Consider the following 23,287-nt stretch of genomic DNA (forward strand, 5'->3'; position numbering starts at 1 on the left):
AAGACAAAGCTCAGTGTACTGGTCAATCTACATCCCTGTCCTCACCTATGGTCATGATCTATGGGTAGTATGTGAAAGAAGGAGATTGTGAAGCAGAAATGTGGTCTCTTTGCAGTGCGGCTTGGTGATAGAGTGAGAAGATCAGCGATTTGGAAGAACCTCAGAGTAGAGTTGTTGCTGCTCCGAATCGAAAGTAGCCAGTAGAGGTGGTGTGGGCTCATGAGGATGGCCCTCAAGAGCCCAAGGATGGAGATTATGTGACAGGCCCAGGATGCACTACAGAGACTATGTCTCTAGGCTGGCTAGGGTATTCCCTGGGAAGGGCTGTAATGTGTAGCTTGGATAAGGGAAGTAAGTCTATTGTGACCTGCCTTCGCCATGAAATATAGTTTTGAAAAGTAAGATGAGATAATTTGTTTACCCAAAGTGAGTTACAGATCACAAATATACAGTACTAGCTGTGTAAATCCATCCTGTAAAAAGCCCGGGCTCCTAGAAACCATGGATTCTGGCACTTTAATCAATCAATCGCATCGGTTGTGTATTAGCGGCTCCTCGTCGATTTCATTTTGACGACGTGCTCACCTCCGTTGTCTATCAGCAGCTAAGAGGGTTTCTCTCTCCTCGTCGATTTCGTTTTGCCGACGTGCTCACCTCGCTTGTGTATTAGCAGCGGTGACGGTTTGACTTTGGCAACAGAGTCGCTCTCTTTGAGCTTCAAGCTGAGGCCTCACACTTCCAGACCGGACAGACAGACACACACACTTTCACATGTAGACGTTTATATATAAGATAATGGTCCACATATCTTTAGTGGTTAATGACTTGCTCAGGCACCCAGTAAATAAGACCATGCTCGGGACTGAACTGTCAGCCCTGTGGTTTACAGGCTAATGCCTTGCACACTAGGCCACTCTAACGTCCAACAGGGATTTGAAGCATTCTTTGAGCTGTAGAATATTCAACAGAGACAGTGGGTAGCATCCATCCAGCTGCAGGGACACCAAGAGTCCTCATGGGAGGCAGGTGTAATGGCCGTACTCGTGGCTGTGCCAGTGTGTAATTAGGCTGGAGTGACAGGACTTAGTTAAGAGCTCCCTGGAGAGCTTCGCCGAGTAAGGCTCTTGCTTCTCCTGCTGCTGTGTGCTGAAGGGCCTTTTAATTAGTTTTCTGAGTGCAGCCTCCTTTAAAAGGAAGTGTAATGCCTTGAGTGCTCTCCCACGGGACCGCACCCCACGTGTGGGCCATGCTCTGCCATGGGACCGCATACCCCATGTGGTTGACCATGCTGTGCCATGTGACTGTGCCCCACCTGTAGTTTGTGTTCACCACTTTGATAGTCTTCACCTGGACTGCCAAATGAAAACTTATGTTTTTTGACTAGAGATCACATTGATTATGGATGGACAAAGTAATGTGAGTTTAGCAAGTGGAAACATACAGGTTAATGTCTTAAAAATGTACGTGAAAGGATTCAAGTAATGAAAGCAACTCTTTAGACGAAAGAAGAAGAGATAAAAGGTGAAGATATTTTAAAATGGAGAGGCTGCTGCTTCACCACCTTAGGCCACAGGTTCAACACGCCCTCGACCCTCTGCAGTTTGCATATCAGGAGAAGGTGAGAGCGGAGGATGCCATCATCTATATGCTACACCGATCCCTCTCTCACTTGGACAGAGGCAGTGGTGCTGTAAGAATTATGTTTCTAGACTTCTCTAGCGCCTTCAACACAATCCAACCTCTGCTCCTTAGGGACAAGCTGACAGAGATGGGAGTAGATTCATACCTAGTGGCATGGATCGTGGACTATCTTAAAGACAGACTTCAGTATGTGCGTCTTGGGAACTGCACGTCTGACATTGTGGTCAGCAACACAGGAGCGCCACAGGGGACTGTACTTTCTCCGGTCCTGTTCAGCCTATATACATCGGACTTCCAATACAACTCGGAGTCCTGCCATGTGCAAAAGTTCGCTGATGACACTGCTATCGTGGGCTGTATCAGGAATGGGCTGGAGGAGGAGTATAGGGACCTAATCAACGACTTTGTTAAATGGTGCGACTCAAACCACCTACACCTGAACACCAGCAAAACCAAGGAGCTGGTGGTGGATTTTAGGAGGCCCAGACCCCTCATAGACCCAGTGATCATCAAAGGTGACTGTGTGCAGATGGTGCAGACCTATAAATATCTGGGAGTGCAGCTGGATGATAAATTAGACTGGACTGCCAATACTGATGCGCTGTGCAAGAAAGGACAGAGCCGGTTATACTGCCTTAGAAGGCTGGCGTCCTTCAACATCTGCAATAAGATGCTGCAGATGTTCTATCAGACAGTTGTGGCGAGCGCCCTCTTCTACGCAGTGGTGTGCTGGGGAGGCAGCATTAAGAGGAAAGATGCCTCACGCCTGGACAAACTGGTGAGGAAGGCAGGCTCTATTGTTGGCATGGAGCTGGACAGTTTAACATAAGTGGCAGAGCGACGGGCACTCAGCAGACTCCTATCAATCATGGAGAATCCACTGCATCCACTTAATAGTATCATCTCCAGACAGAAGAGCAGCTTCAGCGACAGACTGCTGTCACTGTCCTGCTCCACTGTCAGATTGAGGAGATCGTTCCTCCCCCAAACTATGCGACTCTTTAATTCCACCCGGGGGGGTAAACGTTAATATTTAACATTATACATAGTTATTGTCTGTTTTTCACCTGCATTATTATCATTCTTTAATTTAATATTATTTATTGTATCAGTATGCTGCTGCTGAAGAATGTGAATTTCCCATTGGGATTAATAAAGTATCTATCTATCTATCTATCTATCTATCTATCTATCTATCTATCTATCTATCTATCTATCTATCTATCTATCTATCTATCTATCTATCTATCTATCTATCTATCTATCTATCTATCTATCTATCTATCTATCTATCTATCTATCTATCTATCTAAAATATGTTGACCCCAGGAATGGATTCAGGTGTTGGTCAAGCATTGTCTTTTATTTTCCAGATAAGTGCATTTAGTGTTCCCAAATCAGAAACAACTTATTTAAAATAAAGACAAAACTATAAATGAGAAAATGAAAAACTGCTCCTGTACTGCTCCTTAAATGTGTATAAAGCAGGGTGGCACAGTGGTTTGTGCTGTAGCCACACAGCTCCAGGTTGGGTTCCTTCGGTTAACGTAGTTGTCCTCCCACATCTCAGAGACGTGCAGATTATGAAAGCTTGAGACTTTAAGTTGGCCCCTTATTGGTGAGCATGGTTTGTGAATGTGTGAGTGTTGTCTACTATGGGGTGCTGTCCCATCTGGAGTTTGGTACCCAACCCCTCATTGACTCTGACCTCCCAGCAACCCTAAATTTAATTGGGTGGGGTCAACACCAGGCCGATGGATAGCTTTGGAAGTAGACAATTGGATGTGAGTTACCTAAAGCCGGGTTTTATTCTACCTGAACACACCACTCCTGTTGCTTATGGAAGACTTCATGTTAATTGTAGCCGGTGCTGTCCAGGCTTAACCGTTTCCTGGTTCCAGGCATTCTTCAAATAGCTGATCTTTCAAACTAAACAGACTTCTTCCTCACTTGTGTCTAAAAATACTCAAGCTATTCTCAGAACTAAGGCATCATTGCCATAGGCTAATGATTGCTTCACTCACATGAATGGCGGTGTCTTACATGAGACCCTCATGATTTGTGTGCTTTTGCAGGCAATTAATTTGATGGCTTTGTTTACACATATCATGTGATATTAGTTTCTCAGCAATCCTGGTAAACTGTCAAGTCTGTATACTTATTATATCTAGGATATTCAGACATTGTTCTGTTTTCTGAGACAGCCAGGTCAAATTTTGGTGTCCTAACACTCATAAAATAATGCTAAATGGCCTCATATTTTTGAATGCAGTAACCCACAAGGTGTATTTTGATTTTCTTCTTGGAGCAGTGCACTCCATTTTAATGACCAATCATATTACTTTTCTTCATATCTGACCAATTAGATGTCCACTGCCTCTTGTAAATGGTCAGCACATGCTCTATTCAAATACAGTGCTTCGGCAGACAACGAGCAACCCAGCACCTCCATTTAAGAAAGATTAAGTCTTTAAATTGAAGGTGGCATAACTCAAAACCTCATAATTCAGTTCAGGGTTTCAGGGGGCTGGAGGCTATCCTAAAAGTGCTGGGTATAAGGCAGGAGTCAAACTTGGATGGGATGCCTAGCCATTGCAGGCCCCATTCACACACACGTTTTCACAGCGTTATGTGTTTTCTCTGTGGTGGGCTGGCGCTCTGCCCGGGGTTTGTTTCCTGCCTTGCACCTTGTCTTGCCTGGGATTGGCTCCAGCAGACCCCCGTGACCCTGTAGTTAGGATATAGCGGGTTGGATAATGGATGGATGTGTTTTGTGGTCTCTGATTTTCAGAAAGTTATTCAACAAATTTTAACAGGGTTTCTGGCCAATTATATATTGAATATAGTGTTGCCTATTATTTTTCCCTGTTCATTATTCCTGGCTTCACTTTTGACTTTGAATTTTTGATTGGGTTTTGTTTTGACAAAAAAAACTTTTTCTTCTTTCTAGTTTCTGATCTCTTACTCTCAGTCCAGTTTGTTTAAAAAATAGGAATGACTTTTATTTCCAACCGCAGTTTGCTTTTGGATTTTGCGTTTCTCCCAAATATTACATTTAAATTTTTACTGTCTCCCTGTGGGGCAGTACAGTTATGATTCCGCTGATGACTTCTCTCTACAAAACTCCCAACTCAGGCTTTCTTCTAAACCACAGGTTGCAAGGCTCTAGTTGTGTCCGAGTCAACAAAAAGCAGCCTGGCCCCAAACTCAAGAAGGAGGCTTCTGGCCTGCGCACAAAACAATGGACCAGCCAGAGAAAGTATACCGTAGATTTAGAAAGTAGTCAGACCCCTTTGCTTTTTACATATTTTATTGTTTTGCAGCCTTGTCCTAAAAATCATTTAAATTAATTTTCCCTGCATCAAGCAACTCTCAATAATGCGGAATGTTAAAGTGAAAACAAGATTTTAGAAATATTTGCAACTTTATTAAAAGTAAAAAAATGAAATGTCACATTGGTACAAGTATTCAGACCCTTTATTTAGTCCTTAGTTGATGCACTTTTGACACCTTTGGTGGTATATCTAAAGGGAGAAGTGAACTGTGAAAACCCAAAACCAATGTTCCTTTTTATTTTAAATGTTTTCTTAACAAAAATAAGATCAAAAGAGAAAGCAGAACTAAATCTGAAAGAATATTCCTAAAAGGCATGCCTGTTATGAAGAGAGTTCCCGAGCACTTAAGCCCCAAAAACTTACAAAAGTGCCCACAAGAGGGGATATCTCTGTCAAAATCTGGCAAGTAATTAGAGCACAAACAGGATAAAATCAAAGATCTGTTTTTAAAAACACTCCGTTAGACAGTGAAACTCCATGCAGCTCAAAAAGGCAAAAAAGGAGTTGCCAGCAAATACAATCCAAGGTGAACAAGGTCCCAATACAGAATCCAAAGAATAGTTGAAATACAGAGCATAGAGGTTAAAAATCCCATAAATTATAAAACACAAGTACATCACAAGCACAAGAAGTGCATCGCCGCAAAGAACTCTGGGTTACCCCTGCCTTTATAGGTCTCTTGCTGTGATGGGCAGATGGCCTAAAAATAAATACAAAATAAACCAAAAATGTACAACAAAAACATAAAACAAGAATTATGACTGGAATATAACAAAATACAAGCAAACAAAAGAAGTCCATAATCCTGAAAGTTTACATAAACCATAAAAGCTGTGATGTTGGGAGGCCTGTCCCCCTTGGTTCAACACATAAAGGCCAAGAAACATAAAATGATTTTATAAACAAAACATAATAATCTGAAAGTAACAAACATGATGGAACTCACTAATAAACATAATTCATCCCAAACTGGGAGCTCCGACCCCTGCTCACTTCACTCGCCAGTCCCTGGGGGCAGACGCTGGGTGCCCACTATCTCACGGCTGAGCTGCTTGTAGGGCGTCGGGGTGCCCCTCCATTAGAGAAAGCGATTGTATTTAAAGAGTTGGTATATCGAAGAGTATGAGGGGTACGGGAGGAAGATGGTTTAGTCCTTAGTTATTATTAATAATTCTTTGCATTTATATAGCGCTTTTTCTCACTACTCAAAGCGCTCAGCGATTGCAGGTTTAAGGTCCTTGCTCAAGGGCCCAACAGAGCAGAGTCTCTTTTGGCATTTACGGGATTCAAACTGGCAACCTTCTGATTGCCAGTGCAGATCCCTAGCCTCAGAGCCACCACTCCACCCTGATTATTGATAAAAAAACAGTTACTTGAGTATTTCACTACAGCTGTCTATTTTAAATGCCAGTTAATAATGAAACGTAGTAACAAGTAAAGGCAAAAAAGTATAACGTAATAAAAATTAAACTACATTAACGCCTCGTCAAAAACAATATTATGAATTACTTCATCTTCTAACTTACATTCTATAAACGTTTGCATTTCTGTTCACATATTTTTCTCTTTCTCATTTATTGGACGATTCTCTTTGTTCCTGATTTTTATTATTTGCAGCTCTTTTTTTGTTCATTTTCTTTTTTGCAACATTCATTATCAATACTTGTCAATGTTTTTCTATCGCGATCGAAAATTTGACATTCCTGAATCGATAAGTTGATTTTCTGCCATGCCGTTATAACCGACTGTTCTGAAGGGTGAGTTAGCACTGAGTGGGTCACAGGGTGGTACGGAGAGAGGATGTGTGCAGTAGGTGTAAGGATAATTTACAAAAATAATGCTTTAAAGGCAACAAAGTGACTAAACAAAAAGAAAAGGCGATGAAAAAGAAGGAGAAACCCCAGCTATACCAAAACACACAGGGATAAATTCACGTGTAATAGTAGTACCATACCAGACCAGCGGGTGGCGAGCTGCACTGACTTTCTCTCTCGATCCTTTGCAGACCATCCACGGGATATCCCGCTAGGTTCCGGCGCCATTGATGACAGTCCCCAATGACATTACTTCCAGTTCTAGTCCCGATGATGTCACTTCCTGTCCCGGCCTTTAAAGCCACCATATTCTCACCCTCAAATCAGTTCTGTTTTGGACTGAAATCTGTGAACAACTCATTCCCAATATAAGTAGCCTGCACATCTTTAATACTGGAGTATCAAGTGATCGAAGGAAGAGCTCCACACAGAGAACAACCAAGCAAAGAACTTCACCTCAGGACACTAAATCAACGAGACAACAGAGCTACGCACCAAGCCACTGTGCTGCCCAAGTTTGGATTCTGGTTTTATAAATTATAGCGCAGCGCTCAGTAATTGCCAGTTTTCTGGTTTGCATTCTGTGCGGAAGTCTCGGTGATTTGATGTGCATAATGTTTTGTGAGGAGTGAATTACTGTGATCTTAATGGCTGTTCTGAGCCTTCTTATAGTTGTGCGCGCTTGTCATTTGTGTGAGCAGCATTAATGTGAAAGAAATGTATGAGTGTATGTTATATTACTGGCATTAAAGCATACATTTTGTAAAAGTGAAAAAAATGTAATTACACATATGAATCATTATAAGCCACCCAGTCACCCACAACTAAATGTTCTGATTAAAGGACATAATTCATTCGACTCCTGGATTTCTTTTTTCTTACATATGTACGCTACTTACCGACTCACATCCATTTTAGTTATCCAGAGAGAATGTCCAAACTCGGCCGGGGCTTCTGGAGATAAGAGGCAGAACTGCTGACCACCATTAAGCTCTTTATTTTCTTATATACATATATGCAACAGACCTTTCACTGCATACTTACCCAGCCTCCTGCACATTTTTATTTTCTCTTTATTTGACATTTCCTCAGGCTTCTGCATGTGTACACTCGGTGTGTAAATGCGTATATTATGCTAGCACAAGCCCATTTCGTATTATACTTTCAGTTAAAAATAGCTGTTACCACATAATGCTAAATTACATTTCTATTTCAAATCTGTACTTTCAGAGCACTTTGCTGACTGAGAAAGAAGTATCTCACAGAAATATGCTACCCTACCACCCCCCTCAACTGTGATCATTAGCAAAAAAGGAAAGTCGCCTGATTGAAAATACAGCGTGAACGAAACGATCCTGAAGTGTACAAAGCTGTGCAGCTTCTCGCCCCCCCCTGCAATTGTGGCAGCATCATGAAAAATTGCACCAACACCCCCACACAGCCCACCTGCCACAAATGCTTGTGTAAAAATAATATCGGGTGTGCTCGGAAAATACAAGTTCAAATTTAAGCAAATGTGTGCAGAATACAGTGAAATTCAAACTGCATTTATGATTTATGCTACATTCCAGGCTTACTAGAATTTAAGGTTCAGGGCCCAGTTGTGGCACGGTGGCGCAAGGGGTGCCTCGCAGTTATGGGACCCGGGTTCGCTTCCCGGGTCCTCCCTGCGTGGAGTGTGCATGTTCTCCCCGTGTCTGCGTGGGTTTCCTCCCACAGTCCAAAGACATGCGGGTTAGGTGGATTGGTGATCATAAATTGTCCCTGGTGTGTGCTTGGTGTGTGTGGCGCCCTGCCTGGGGTTTGTTTCCTGCCTTGTGCCCTGTGTTGGCTCCAGCAGACCCCTGTGACCCTGTTAGGATATAACGGGTTGGATAATGGATGGATGGATGAGCCCGGTTGTGATGAAATAGAAGATGGGCTGATAATCAAAGTCGTTGCTGGAAACGCATGAAAAATGTGTTTTTTGGATCAACATTTCAGTTTTCAGCCGATCACTAGAGATGGTCAATCAGTCCGGAATAAATATGAGACACAGCATGTTACTTCCTATTATAGTTGATGAAACAATGAGGACTATTACATGTTTTAGATCAGTGTTTTTCAACCTTTTTGGTGTTGTGACCCACTCTTTCCCATGTAAGTGTCTTCGTAACCCACCAAAAGGGGTCTGCGTTGGTGTGTCGAGCGGATTCCCCCTTGCTGAATTAAGTGCAATCTTCAGTGTGATCGAGTACAATCGATGGTGTGCCAACCCACTGTGCGACCCATTTCCCAACCCACTACCATTACAAACAACAGGAACTCGTGACCCACCAACATCAACCTGCGATCCACCCTGTGCTTGAGAAACACTATTTTAGATCATATGTATAGCTTGGACTCGCCATAACTGTTACAGCAAAAAGCACAACAGTGTTCTCCTTTTGTGAAGAAATGAAGAACGAGGAAGCTGAAACCCTTCTGTCTTTTCACCAGACCATCGAAGGTGCCCTAACTGGTGTGCTTATCACTGGTAACGCTCTGGTCAGAAAAGGCCTCAATGAGACTTTGAAATATGCTCAGAGGGTCACAGTCCCTGTGTCGTGAAATGTAGGAGTCCCAGAAGCATGGGTGCCAAAACACTTTCTAAAGTTGTCCACTAGTGGGGGAAAACTCCGTTAAAAAGCTCAACTAGGTACCCATACGGCTAAGACATATCTTTATAAAATGAAAGGCTCTGAAATGCTTAAAGCTCCATAGAGAGCATAAGGATTTGCCTGAAAAGGCAAGTCAAAACATGACAAACAAAATCCCAATACAGTAGCCAAAAATCATCGTCATAAGACAGAGCAGAGGTTTACAAATACCAATAAACACAGTCCCAATACAAAATCCAGAGATGACGTCAAAAACAGAGCCCGGGTTCAAAAATCCAGAAAATCAAAAGGAATAACAAAAGCACAGATACTCATAAAAATTGCTTCAATGATCCGCCAGGAACCATGGGAAGCCCTCCCTTAAACAGTGTGGTGGGCTGTTCCTAGCGGTGATTGGCGGGTGGCCACGCCCCTTGGGGAGCCACCCGCAAAACACAATGCACATAATCAAGGCCACATTCATTTACAAACAAACACAAAGAAAACTGTACATATTAAATTAAATAAACACTAATACAAATGAATTGCATAAAATAACAAAAAACAAACAAGAAACACCACCTTGAACCCCAGCCAAGGGAGACATGCTTTCTGAAACATGACACCCAGGAATTGGGGTGATCTACACCAACCACTGCCTTATTATAGGATAAAAAAGGTACGTATGGAAACTGTTCTGAAACCCACCCAGGGATCTGACAAAAAGTACCACAGCATGAAAGCATCACACCAGCGGACATCTTAGCTTTAGCATGAAGTGATTTGAATAACTGGAGCAAACTGAGCAGCCAATGGCTGCCTGTTAATAACGTGTTCAGCTTTTGTGCTACATGTTGTACATTGTGGTTTGTTGATGTGTGTTTATTTGTACATTGTTTGATTGTGTTTCCCTTTTTTACTTATTTGCCTTTTTTGAAGACATTCAAAAACAAATTGAAATTTATTAGTTACAAAAGGCAAAGAGACAGATTGCCAGCAAAGTCATGATAGATAGATAGATAGATAGATAGATAGATAGATATGGCCGGCCATTCATCCCGGCCAATACCCCCAGGCCGCTAGTTGGAGCCCTCCTTGCAACGAGGAGATGACCTGAATTCCAGCAGGGCATCATGGACTATTGAGTTTTAAAGCACAGCCCTGCTGGATAACGTCGGGGTCACCAGGGGACGCTGCAGGGAGACACAAAGACGTTTATTTTCCATACAGTCCGGAAGTAAATCCCAGTCACATGGTTGGAAGAAATAAAGTGCTTCTGGGCTGATGAAGAAAAGGAGAAGTTTTTACCTGACCCAGAAGTGATAGAAAGTCACATGGACTGAGGGACAAAAACACTTCCGGGTCACGGACTATAAAGGACTCTGGGAAATCCCAGACAGACGAGCTGAGTTGGGAGGCAGGGTGGCTAAGCGTCTGGGAGTGGAGGATTGAGTATTGTGTATTGTTTATTGGTTATTGTGGATTTATTGTGTATTGTAGAGAGGAGGGTGCTTTGTGCACTTATTTATAATAATAAATATTATTATTGGACTTTTATCTGGTGTCTGACATATGGTCTGAGGGTTCAAGGGGTCGACAGTGCCTCTATTTGTCACAATAGATAGATAGATATGAAAGGCACTATATGATAGAGATACTGTATATATATATATATATATATATATATATATATATATATATATATATATATATATATATATATATACCTGTATATATAGATAGATATGAAAGGCACTATATGGTAGAGATGTATATATACATAAATATGAAAGGCACGATAGATATATAGATAGACATGAAAGGCACAATATGATAGAGATACTGTATATATATATATATATATATATATATAGATATATATATATATATAGATAGATATGAGATGGCACAATAGATAGATATGAAAGGCAGTATATGATAGAGATGTATATAAAAGGCACTATATGATAGATATATAGATAGATATGAAAGGCACGATAGATAGATAGATAGATAGATAGATAGATAGTGCCTTTCATATCTATCTATCTATCTATGATAGATATATATATATATATATATATATATATATATATATATATATATATATAGATATATAGGTAGATATGAAAGTCACTATATGATAGATATATAGATAGATATGAAAGGCACGATAGATAGATAGATAGATGTGAAAGGCACTATATAATAGATAGATAGATTGATAGATAGATTGATATGAAAGGCACGATACATAGATATGAAAGGCACTATATGATAGATAGATAGATATGAAAGGCACTATATGATAGATAGATAGATAGATAGATAGATAGATAGATAGATAGATAGATAGATAGATATGAAAGGCACGATAGATAGATATGAAAGGCACTATATGATAGATAGATAGATAAATATGAAAGGCACTATATGATAGATAGATAGATAGGCAAGGTTTTACAAATTGGACAACAGAAGGAACAGCTGAATGTGATGTACTGCGATGGCACTAAATAACAGAAGTAAGGAGATTTTTTATTGCACTTTATGTTGTAAAGGAAACAGCGGAAGCACTTTAGCAATAGCTCTGGGATAAGCAATCAAGTCATTCTAAAGGGTACAGTAGAAGGTACGCATGGGCAGGCCTGGCACTGGCAGTGTCTTCCAGCTGCTCCTGCTGTCCCCATAAGTAAGTATGAGGGGGTCTGGCCGAATCACATAAGTAGCTGTTAATGCAAACCAGGTCTTAATTGCAACGGCAGAAGCACAGGGGAACAGCTGTGTCCACAAACAACCCAAATTTTTTTGCAGATTAGCGTTTATTTGTCAACACTCGAGCCACAAGATCCTTTAATAAGCACATATAAGTGTGTTAATTATGGTGATGATGATTACCAGCAGCGGCATATATCAGTTCATTACAATGTAGATTTAATAGTACGCTGCACGTGTTATAAAGTAATAACAAGGCTCAGACGGCACAGGCGGTGCCCTTTTATGGCGCCATTTCTCTGGTGCCTTGGCCGGGCCGTATGCAGATGGAGTTCTGGGCTGTGAGAGGGCACATGTGTTGAAGCAGAGGATGGGAGTATCTTACTCTTCTTCCTCAAGACGCAATATTTGTGTTGTTTGCATGTTCACTGAGTGCTCAAAGTGAGATAAGCCACTTGGTGCCCAGCTATGGCTCTGCCAGGCCTCCCTCTTCTACAACTGTATTGCAGTTGATCTTACTTTATAATGTAAAGTCTAAGTTTCTAATGTGTGCTGTGATGCCAGATAGCATGGTGGCACAGTTCTTCCTGCTGTTGCCTCATGGATGCTGGAATGAGATCTGGCTGCTGGTTGCTGTCTTGGCTTAAGTTTACGTGATTTTCGTGTTTGCATAGGTGCTGCTCAGGCAAATCTAAGTTAGCTCCGTGTGAGTGTATATTCTTCCACTTGCAAGCACTGCAATGAACTGATAGCTCATTCATTGCCCCCTGGATAGGCGTCAGCTTCAGAAGACCTGTGGATGGATGGAACAATGAATGAAACTGAGGAATGTATTATCAGTAGACTGATAGTTCAATGGAGATACTATATGGAGACACAGTATAGAGGCAATGATGCCACAGCCAAGCTGTTCTTTTGTGACTGCCTACTTGATGCTGTCATTCTTTGTAGTGATACTGCACTTCTCTGTTATTTTCCTACAGAAGATTTTTCTAGAACATTGATTGGAGGACCTTTGAGTCTCAATGCTAGACCTGAGTAATCAGAAAGCAGATTAAAATGTGGCTATCAGAGCTGCCTGGGAATTGTAGAAATGGCCGCCAGTGTGCAGTGGCCAGGATTTGTAAGTCCTATGAGATCTTTTCATCTTGAGCAAATGGTCTTCAAGTTAAAGAAATACCCATAATGACATTTCGTGTTTGTCAGTGTTCCTTCTTGTCTTCTCATTGTGCATTTTGCTTGTTTCTCAAGGCGTCCTGCAGGACTGTGTGGTCCTTTCAGGTAGTGCAGAATGGCAGTCATTTTTACTTATCCAGTCCATGCGAGTTGCATTGAAACTTCCTTCTGCTTTATTTTCCAGATCCAGGAGTGGCTGTGTCTCAACTGCCAGATGCAGCGAGCCTTAGGGATGGACATGACCACACCTCCCCGCTCCAAGAGTCAGCAGCAGATCCACTCACCATCCCACCATGCCAAACCAGAGCCCCAGCTGCAGTCCCACACCCTGCCTAAGCCGTCTCCCCAGCGCGCCCAGAAGCAGGAGGGTGCTCAACCAGCTCCTGGGACTCACATGACAAAGCCCGAGCATCCCACTCAACAAGTGCCACCAAGCCCATCTCAAAGCAGGCAAGACCTCTCTGGCAGGAGGGAACCGTCAGTGGCAGCTAGCACCCAGGGCATTCCCCGATCGAGCTCTCAAGTGCAGCAACAGCCGAAAGCTACAGAACAAAGCAGAGGAGTTAACGGCTCTCCTGCACGAGCGCCCAGTGGAGCCCAGGAACCACCGCAAGATGGGATAACTGGAAAGCTGTTTGGTTTTGGGGCATCCTTGCTAAATCAAGCAAGCACTCTTATTTCAGTAGACCCACAGCCCACCACACAGCCCCAGCAATCCCCAGCCAAGGTAGCACCAAAGGTAGTGTTCACTGATGCCAGCTCGGCCGCAGCACCCAAAACCCAGGTGCCTGCACCTGGCGCCACCCAGGGCAGACCTGGCAGCCAGCCACCCCATACACAGCAGCAGCAACGGCAACCAGCCAAGATGGAACCAGCAGCCAAGCCGAAGGAACCTGAGAAGCCTAAAGTGACATGCCCTCTGTGCAAGACGGAGCTGAATGTGGGCTCTGGACAGCCTGCCAACTACAACTCATGTACGCAGTGTCACAGCCAGGTGTGCAACCTGTGTGGCTTCAACCCAACGCCTCATCTGCTAGAGGTAGGTTTGTTTTGGAGCGCCGTCAATGTGGGAGCATGTTACATAGCAATGGCTTTAGAGATGGATGATTGGTTGGCAACAGATTAGCAGCAGAGATCTAAAAATAAAAGATGTCAGGCCTGTTAAGGATGCATGAAAGACCGCCAGCAGAAAATGACACAGGAATATACAGTATATTGTTTATTTATTGTGTATATTTATGTGCCTTTCAGATTATGGTGTCTTTTTGTTCTGTTTTTGGTGTTGCACTGCTGTCATTAGTCTACAAGTAAGAATTTCGTTTAACTGGGTACACAACAATAAATGTGAACTTGAATATCTCAAGGGGGTCTGGTGGACATGGGGTTGGAGAACACTGGAGTGAAATGGGATTGTGTTCAGTGCCTGGCACTTATTAGGGCGACTTTATGTGGAGAGCTGGCGGACCTTAGTATTGTTACTATAACCTCAATGGAGCGGCCATTTTTACATTTAATGTATTACTATTAAACAGAAATGGTGGAACTTGCAGTCAGTGTTGGGTTTATTTAGAGCAGAGAACAAAATATGGTTTATAAATGAGAAGAAACCACTGAGTCCAGCTATCTCGTTAGGTTTCCTAATAGTTTTTCAAATATAAAACTGGCAGGGGATCCACTTTAATTACATGACCTGGTAGATGGTTTTATATTCCCGAGATTCTTTCTGTGAAGAAGTGCTTCCTGATTTCTATTGTGCATGTAATTCCCTTAGTCTCCACTAGGTGTCACAACGTACACTATTTAGCTCAGTGAAGTTTGTCAAGGCAAGACTGTGATTATGTTATTAATTTTTGTTTGTTTTCTTAACACTCTTTTGGAAAGATTTATGTTGCTATTATCATTTTAAGAGAAGCTGAATTCAATTTTGACATTAGTTCTCTTATAATTTCATGTTCTTTCTAATTTTAATTTCATTTTCTTGTGGTATTCCTTCACTTTAGGCTATGCCTGTTATAGTTTGTGGGGTTGCTGAATTCATTTCCACCATTATTTTCTGGATTTGGTTTCATTTTTAAGTAGATTAAATATATTTGAGTATTCTTACCACCCCATCTTGGTTTTCATGAGAGCCGCCATTTTGTGGTGCACTTGGCGCTGTTATGTTACAGCCAGGTTTTTTTTTTGGCTTCTATTTATTTATAGTCTTATTCTCGTTTTTTCATTTTTGATTTAATACTTTTTATGTTGTGATGCTGTTTTTTATATATGTTTATTTGTTATTTTTATTTTGATATGAGTCCATTTCATCCAGGGAATCTTCTGAAAAGTCTTAGCTCTGTATGAAGATATTTTTTGTTTGTAAGTAGTGTGTTCTATTGTGTAATGGAGTCCGAGATGTGATGGAAGTTGGTTGAGGCCTCCAGACTAATCCAAAAGCAGGACCTTCACTGACCAGCTCAGAAGAGTGTCACCTGATCTCCCCAACTGCTACCTGTAGGCCTCAGCCTAAGCAGGTCTACATTGGGAAAACTGGCATTAAAAAAATCAAAAATACACTCAATGTCCCAAAATATATCAGTTTGTCTTATAAGGGAGAGAAACCATGAAATACTCTGGCTTGAAGAGACCGTCTGAAATGAAGAATCTTTCTTTATTAAAGAGGATATTAATTCACACAAACAGAAAATATAACAGAAATGCTCAAAAGAGCATAATGTACTTGTCTGAATGGTAATCCAAAATAACAAAGTGCCAATTCACAACCTAAAGTCAAAGATCCAAAAACAGATCAAGGAATCGGCGTGAAACACGATACTCACAACTGACACCTTCACACTTCAAGGTACAACTACTGCGATCCTCTTCTCTGATTTAATACGTAGCCAGAGGGAGGTCTCAGGAAGGGTGACGTCAGCGTGATAAACACAAGGAATCAACTTACATATAAAGATACAGATTACAAATAATAAACACATCTAATAGAGATAACAGCACAACAGGAAAAATAATCATTCAAAAACGACAATCAAACAACAGATAATTACAAGTCAATGAAAACGTCACAACAGCATAAATGCTCGGTTGGTTTTGGATCATTTGAGATTGGATAACGTCAGTCCAAGCTTCTCGGTATAACAATGACCCTGTTCTGAATTATCAACTATGATTTAAGGTTTTGTTTTGTTATATTTGTTTGTTATATGGTTTCAAACTTGGCTTGTTTTTTGACTCACATTTACTCTCCTGATCCCTTTGCTTTCCCTTTCTTTTGGTTTTGTTTTCTTCTTTATTTTCACATCTTTTCCTGATGCCATTTTGTTCATTATGGGTGCTGCCATTTTGTGCTGTGGTTGCTTCTAAGTTGCTATAGAAAGTGCATAGCTTGAGACCTCACCGTCATGATGGGATTAAAGGTCAGTGTCCTACACTTCCTGATCATCTCAGATAAGATTATTATTATGAGATTTAGTGTATGCATTTGACTTACTACTTATGGGTTAATGAATTATTGGCAGGGAAATATCAACCATGAATCTAAGGTAGTATTTATGGTTAGACGAAAGATCTTTTTGACGGTGAAGTAAGGCTACATCCACACTACGTTGTGTTTGTTAAAAATACTGCATTTTTAATTGAAAATGATCTCTGTCCACACTAACCTTTTCATATTACTTATGAAAGTATCTTCACCCACACTAAAATGGCCAAATGTGCTTATGGCGTAGATCTTTGCCTTCTGCAGGAAAATCTTTCAAGGGATGGTAACACCACTAAACCACAGAATTAATTGCAACAAAAAATGTGTAAAAATGCAATTTAGATGCACACAGGTAAACAAAATAATAAGCGCCATGGATAGAAACTTTATGTCGCCATTGGAATAATTAGAGCGCAATCAGTGTCTGCATTTTCAAAACTCTGCGTTTTCACCCAACAACCCTGCAATGCCGGGCCAGTGTTTCCAGAAGCAAAAGTTTCTGTTTTCAATGATTAAAATAATAATAATAATAATAATAATAATAATATATTTAAATAGAGAATATTTATTTATATAAGGTATATCACTTTGCAAACTCTAGCTACTTTTTGTGGTCTTTTGATCTTTTTTTTGTACTTTATAATGATTTTTAATTTGGCTGATGCTTTTCCTATGTGACATAAAGTATTAGGATACATGGCAATTATGCACATACTGTACATTTTTTAACAGTTGGTTCACAGTCAGTTAGATGCCTTGCTCAGGGTCACAATGATTCAGCAATGAGAATTAAACAAGTGACCAGCGCCATATCCACTACATTGCACTTTCTAAACGCACTTCTTCTACAGGTTCTTTGTGCTTTCTCAACACTGTCGTGCACCATGCGATGTCCTTTTAGCGTTTAAAATGTTGCACTGTCAGTGGACTCGCAGAGTCAAGTTTATAAGATATACGTCTGGAGACAACCATTAGTTAATTGTGCTTAAAAGTGGGTGGGAACAATTAGACACTTCAATCAGTTTGAAATTTCTAAACCAATCCAAAGCCTCGTGAAGGCGGAGCTAAGAGTAGGGGCGGTGATTTAAACAGCAAAGAGTAACAGTCCGCTTATTAACCTGGTCTGACAGACAGGAAGCCTGTGGTTGTGATGGACAAACCTTCTATAGCTGGAAAGTCTCCTAAAAGATTTTATAATTGTGTGTTGTGCGTACAGAGAACACTTTACATGTGTTTAAAATAAACATAACCTGTCGCAAAAGAAAAAACTTTTTGTAAATCCAGATTATACTGTGGCATTCAAAGACTTCACAGGACTAGTAATAAAAGTGATTGATATGTTGCCGTCAGCGGTATACGCGGTCAGTCGCACTCAGCTATGACGATATTTCTGCTGTCAATATGAGGTTGAAAGAAATAACAGATATATCTGTGAAAAGCTGAACTGTAAAATATACATTTGAACTAAACAGTGTAACGTACTCCCTGTCCGGTGATTGTTCCTGCCTTGTTGTGGATAAGCGGGTTATGATAATGTATAGCTGGATGGATGGATGGACTAAACGGTGTGGCATCACACTGAGCTAAATGGGAGAGAAAATAACTGTCATTGATTGAGTTGTTAAAGAAGTGCCACTGGAGATGTCATTTCAGAACACCTGAAACAGTATATATGCCTGACGACATTAAAACGATGCTAAGAGAACCTCTGAAAAGGCTGCCCAGCATTCAGTGTCTCTCTGCACCACGTGTAAATGAGTAACTAAAGAAAGTTAACAGTCTGTCTGGTTGGAAATGCCAAACATGTGTGGATGATGACCTGGACACAGACAGGTGGACACATTCAACTCACCCAACACACGTTTTATTATAGTACTCCATATTTACAGATGTGACACACAACCCCAAAGTCCCCAAAGTCCTGGCCAACAAACAATGCCTCACTTTCTTCAGGCCGCCTCCTTGCCTCTCCTCCCAGACCTTGTCCTTCCTTCGCTCCCGACTCCAGCCCCTGAGTGGAGGGAGGTGGCCCCTTTTATATCCACCCGGATGTGCTCCAGGTGCTTCCTGACAATCTTCTGCCGGCACTCCCCAGTGTGGCAGAAGTGCCGGCTGCGCACCCGGAAACACCCCGGGTGTCCCCGATCCTCTTCCCCCCAGCACTTCCAGGTGTGGCGGAAGTGCTGAGGTCCAGGGATCCAAAGGCATTGGGTCCCCCCCTGGGTAGTCTGGAGGTCCCCATAACTACCAGGGTGGCCACCCCAACGTGGTCTGGGGGAGGCATAAGCTCTCCTCCGGTCCTCTGGGGCGTCCCGGCCGGGTCGCCCCCCCCCCCCCAAGCCACCTGTGACACATGCCATATCTGAATATGGTCAAATACACAGACCAGAATGCTTCTCTGAGATATATAAATGAATCATTCAGCGTCAGGTACTGAGCTCTTGAATTGATAACAGCAACTTCAGCTTGCTATTTTCTCCCAGCGTCAAGTCTTTTGTTCATTTTCTTCAAATTTATTTAACTTATCCATCTAATACGTCAGTTGAAATGCAGCACCAAATGTTTAAAGTCAACAGACTGGCGTTTTTTAGGAAGAATCTCTTCAACTGGAGACTTTTCAGTGGTGGATCTCAACACTTTTCAGTTACAGTCTTTTTAGAGAGTCGTCCCCCAGACGTGTGCGCTCATTTGAGAATCTCGTCTGGCCCTGAGAGACTACACTATCAGTGAGGAGTGCAACTCCGCTCCTAGACTGCCATCATCATGAGCCATTCTGAGGCATCAGAGCTCCATTAGAGCAGTTACGGTTTCAAGACAAGTTAGTTAAGTTGGAGGCCATTCTTGTCATTAAACCACCAGCCCCACAAAAGGTCTGCATGTTAGTTAGTAGACAAATGCAGTTTAGCTGATTTACTCCATGCTCCTGCTTCTATACGTCCATTACCTGAGACCTTGTGGGGAAAAAAACAAAAAAAAACAGTGAAAAACTTCAAAAGTCGTTGCCTGTTTTCAAGAATACATTTAAAAATGAGTACTCTGTTGGGTCCTTGTGTAAAACTCTTAACTTGTATTTGCTGCAGGGGTGCTGTACAAATAGCTGACCCTGCACTCTGACCCCAAAACTCCCTGGAGAGTAAGTTGGGGTATTTGAAAAAAACGACACAGTCCTAATACAGGAAATTGTATATACGGCGATTAAAGGATTAAAAATCACCTCACAGTTTAGGGGCAAGTGATGTTATAAAATCTAGTCTTCACAAGCTTGAGCCATGGAGTGGCGACATTGTTTCGTGGTCAGACACGCAAGTAAGAATATCAGTTTACACTGCACATATGAGAGTCCTACTTCTACTAGTATTATTACTACTACCAGAGCAGAACAAATGGCCTTTCTAAAATAATTTTAGTATTCCGACAAGAAGACAGCAACCCTTAGCATCACAATTATGTTAAACTCTATTGATGGAGGCATTCGTTGTGCGTTAAGTAGCCAGTGGTGGGTAATTATCATGTAATAACGAGATTTAGGGTTCATTTTCCAAAGCTCCCTTCAACAGCTGCCTTATTTATTTAAGCTTGAAGCAGGCTGGACTCAGCAATAGAACAGACACAAGCACAGAAGACAAAAACAGCACAACAGGAGCTGCCAGCCTTATGCCAACAGTGCCTTTGGCAAATTCTCTGCTCACTGGGAAGTGATGCTGCCAAGGCAGCAAGGAGAGTGGGTTGTAGTGTGTGCAACGTGACATTCTGTCAGCTCTACAGTGTGAAATCACAAGAGCGAAGGCCTGTAAAGAGAATATTGTGTGACAAAAAGGCGTCAGGAAAGAGTGTATCTGCTGATGGCCAGGCTGAGTCCTTTGAGAGATGCTTCAGTCCTCAGCCCCAGTTCTACAGATTATTGTCTCTCCTGCCCAGCTCCTTGAGGACCTTCACGTTTTCCAGTCCAGATACCAAGGAGACTAGTGAAATGTTTTGCTTCAGTCCTTAATGAAGTCACGGCTTCAGGTCCCAGTTGTCAAGGGTCTCAAGGTTTTCAGTACCTCAGCACCATGTTGGATCTTAAGTTTGAGTCAATGGCATGACAGGTTCTCAGCTCCAGGTGTGAAGGACATCAGGGCTCTAAATCCTCAAGTTAAAAACCCAGAGGGATCTCCTCAGCAAGCAACGTAAACACCTTGGGGCCTTTGGTGTTAGTTCAGGAGTAGCCAAGGATCTCTGAAATCGTATTCACAAATTAAGGACCTGGAATATCTCCAGTCCTAGTAGTTGAAGACCCTAATGTCTCCAGATCTTGTTCTGTCTGATGTTTTATGTCTCAGTCAGCTCCATTCTAAACACTCTTTTTAAATACGGAGGCCACTCGATCTGTTACCTTAAGGTTTTCAGTTATACTCAATTGACATCGTTGCGGTCATCGTTCCTAGATCTTAAGGATGTCAATCGTCCAGTTCAATGAGTCAAGAGCTTTTCCTCAATATGAAGTATTGTAGTAACTTTATTCAGCAGTGGAGCTGCACGAGCCCATTCTGGAGATGAAGGAGTTACAGGTTTCCTGCCTGTTTGTCAGTGATTCTCCTGTTATGCGACTTTAGAAGATGAACTCTCCAGTTCACTACCTGAATATTACTGCCTGGGTGTAATCAGGCTTATTATGGTTTATTGTGCCCCTTTCTTATGTAATCACAACGTGTTAAGATTTTTTTTAATTGGAATGAATGTTCCTTCTTGTGTGAAATGCAAAACCTCAGCCTACGCAGCTCTTCTCAGCCTGATTCAGTGTTATGGTTATACATTTTTTAAAAGTCCAATTTACCAGCTTGCCAGAATATTCTTTTTTCATATAGAAAGCATCTTGTTAAGTTTTCAAAGTTTGTTTTTATCATCCGTCTATCAATACTGTAAATAAAAGAATAGGACTGTCTTGAATGTGGCTCCCTCTCCCAGCAATGCATTGCGCCACCTGTCTTCCTGCCACCAGAGCTGGCCCAGGGCTGACATGACCGTTTCTTTAGTGACAGCCAATCTTGGTGTGGGAGCTGTGAGATAATCAGGACACCTTCGGAGAGTCTGGAGGCAGCCCACGCTGAGCTTTTACTGTTTTCAAATGATAATGCTATAGGACTGTTGGAACAACGGGGAAGACTGTTATTTTTTCACTATTTTTTAACAATTTCTTAACATCCTCCAAAACCCCACTTATCAGCATATGCAATTTAAATTTGTATGTTGCCTGTACCTCACCCCTTGCATCTTTTAGGCCTCTTCTCATTGGATGTGCAGACCTGTAGGCACTCGCATTAGAAAAAACTACTTTTTCAAGAACAGGCTATTCATAGAACCTAATTTCCTATAAATTATTGCCGACTAGAGATTTAAATGTCACATTACGCCGTTACCGATCTCCTTTCTGGACCATGTCAAATTTATCACCTGCATGATGACTTAGCAGTACAGTCCTACTCACCCCTTGTTTTGACAGCCAATAATGTGCTGTCTGACGGAACTGGCCCTGTACAAAGGGTTAACAGGTACAGCAAGTTCAGCCGCAGTTTCTACCATTTTTTCTTTTTCCATTCTCTTGGGTATGCTAAACATGAGACATCAGACAGACGAGCTTCTCTTTTGTTTGTGAGGTCCAAAACACCCGCATTCCTTATTCTTTTGTCGATGCGTCATATGCGTTGTACTCCTGGATGAGCATTCATTGGTTGTCAGCCGTCTCACACACAAAGTCCACCCATACGACACGGAATGAGTCATGGGCTAGTATTATTTTGACTGAGTCAGACTAGTTAACTGGCCTTCACAACTGCCTCCAACTCACTAATATTATGTTAACAAAGGCTATAACTGAAATTAGCTGGAGAGGCTGTCTAATGTAATGTGGTCTTAAGATGCCTCTCTGAATTACTCTACTGGTTAACTTGTTCCACATATTGGCAGTCTTTTGTATACAGAAACTTTGTCTGACATGTGTTTGAATCTTATCCTTATCCATATCCCATTTTTGCTGTACAACTTGTGCAAGATGACGGCAGTTAGGAGAGAACATGGAATCAGGAGATAGTAATGAGAAGTCAGAATTCATGCCAGGGTCATAAACAGTGTAAGCACTAAGGTGGATGCACTGCAATCCCGAATGGGTTGGAAGGTGGATCCTTGCCCAGCTGGTAAGACATAACACAAGGACAACATGAGAGGAGGTATAACCTGGCCAGGATGGGGCTGGATTATTATTCCAGTCAAGATGGTAAGATTAATGGATGGACTTGGGAAGGTTGTCACCCCCCAAGTACAATAGATAGCAGTGCTCCACTGGCATGGACAAAGTATTGACACCAACAGGGATCCATGGGATTTGTAGTCCTGAGGGACTACCCTGTCGGGGTCCTTTGGTGCCACCAGAGGGCACTGGAAGGAGAAGGATTACCTGTTTCGGGGGGGCTTCCGCTTGAGTCAGAAGTGCTGCCATTGGGCTATGCCCCGGCACTGGAAGTACTCCCAGGT

General features: G+C 41.9%; 1 protein-coding gene across 2 annotated transcripts in view; it reads left to right on the forward strand.

Moving 5' to 3' along the window:
• bsna (bassoon presynaptic cytomatrix protein a) overlaps positions 1–23,287 on the forward strand; it is a 344,908-nt gene that overhangs the window by 103,588 nt on the left and 218,033 nt on the right. For both annotated transcript variants that reach the window (XR_007933881.1, XM_051921173.1), the window contains exon 3: positions 13,484–14,338. Coding sequence is in view for 1 of the 2 variants with exons in the window: in XM_051921173.1 (XP_051777133.1) it covers positions 13,484–14,338 (855 nt within the window). In the remaining variant the exon portion in view is untranslated. The remainder of the gene's footprint in view (positions 1–13,483; positions 14,339–23,287) is intronic.

Source organism: Erpetoichthys calabaricus, chromosome 18 (genome assembly GCF_900747795.2).
Source record: "Erpetoichthys calabaricus chromosome 18, fErpCal1.3, whole genome shotgun sequence".
In the NCBI taxonomy this organism is placed as follows: domain Eukaryota; kingdom Metazoa; phylum Chordata; class Cladistia; order Polypteriformes; family Polypteridae; genus Erpetoichthys; species Erpetoichthys calabaricus.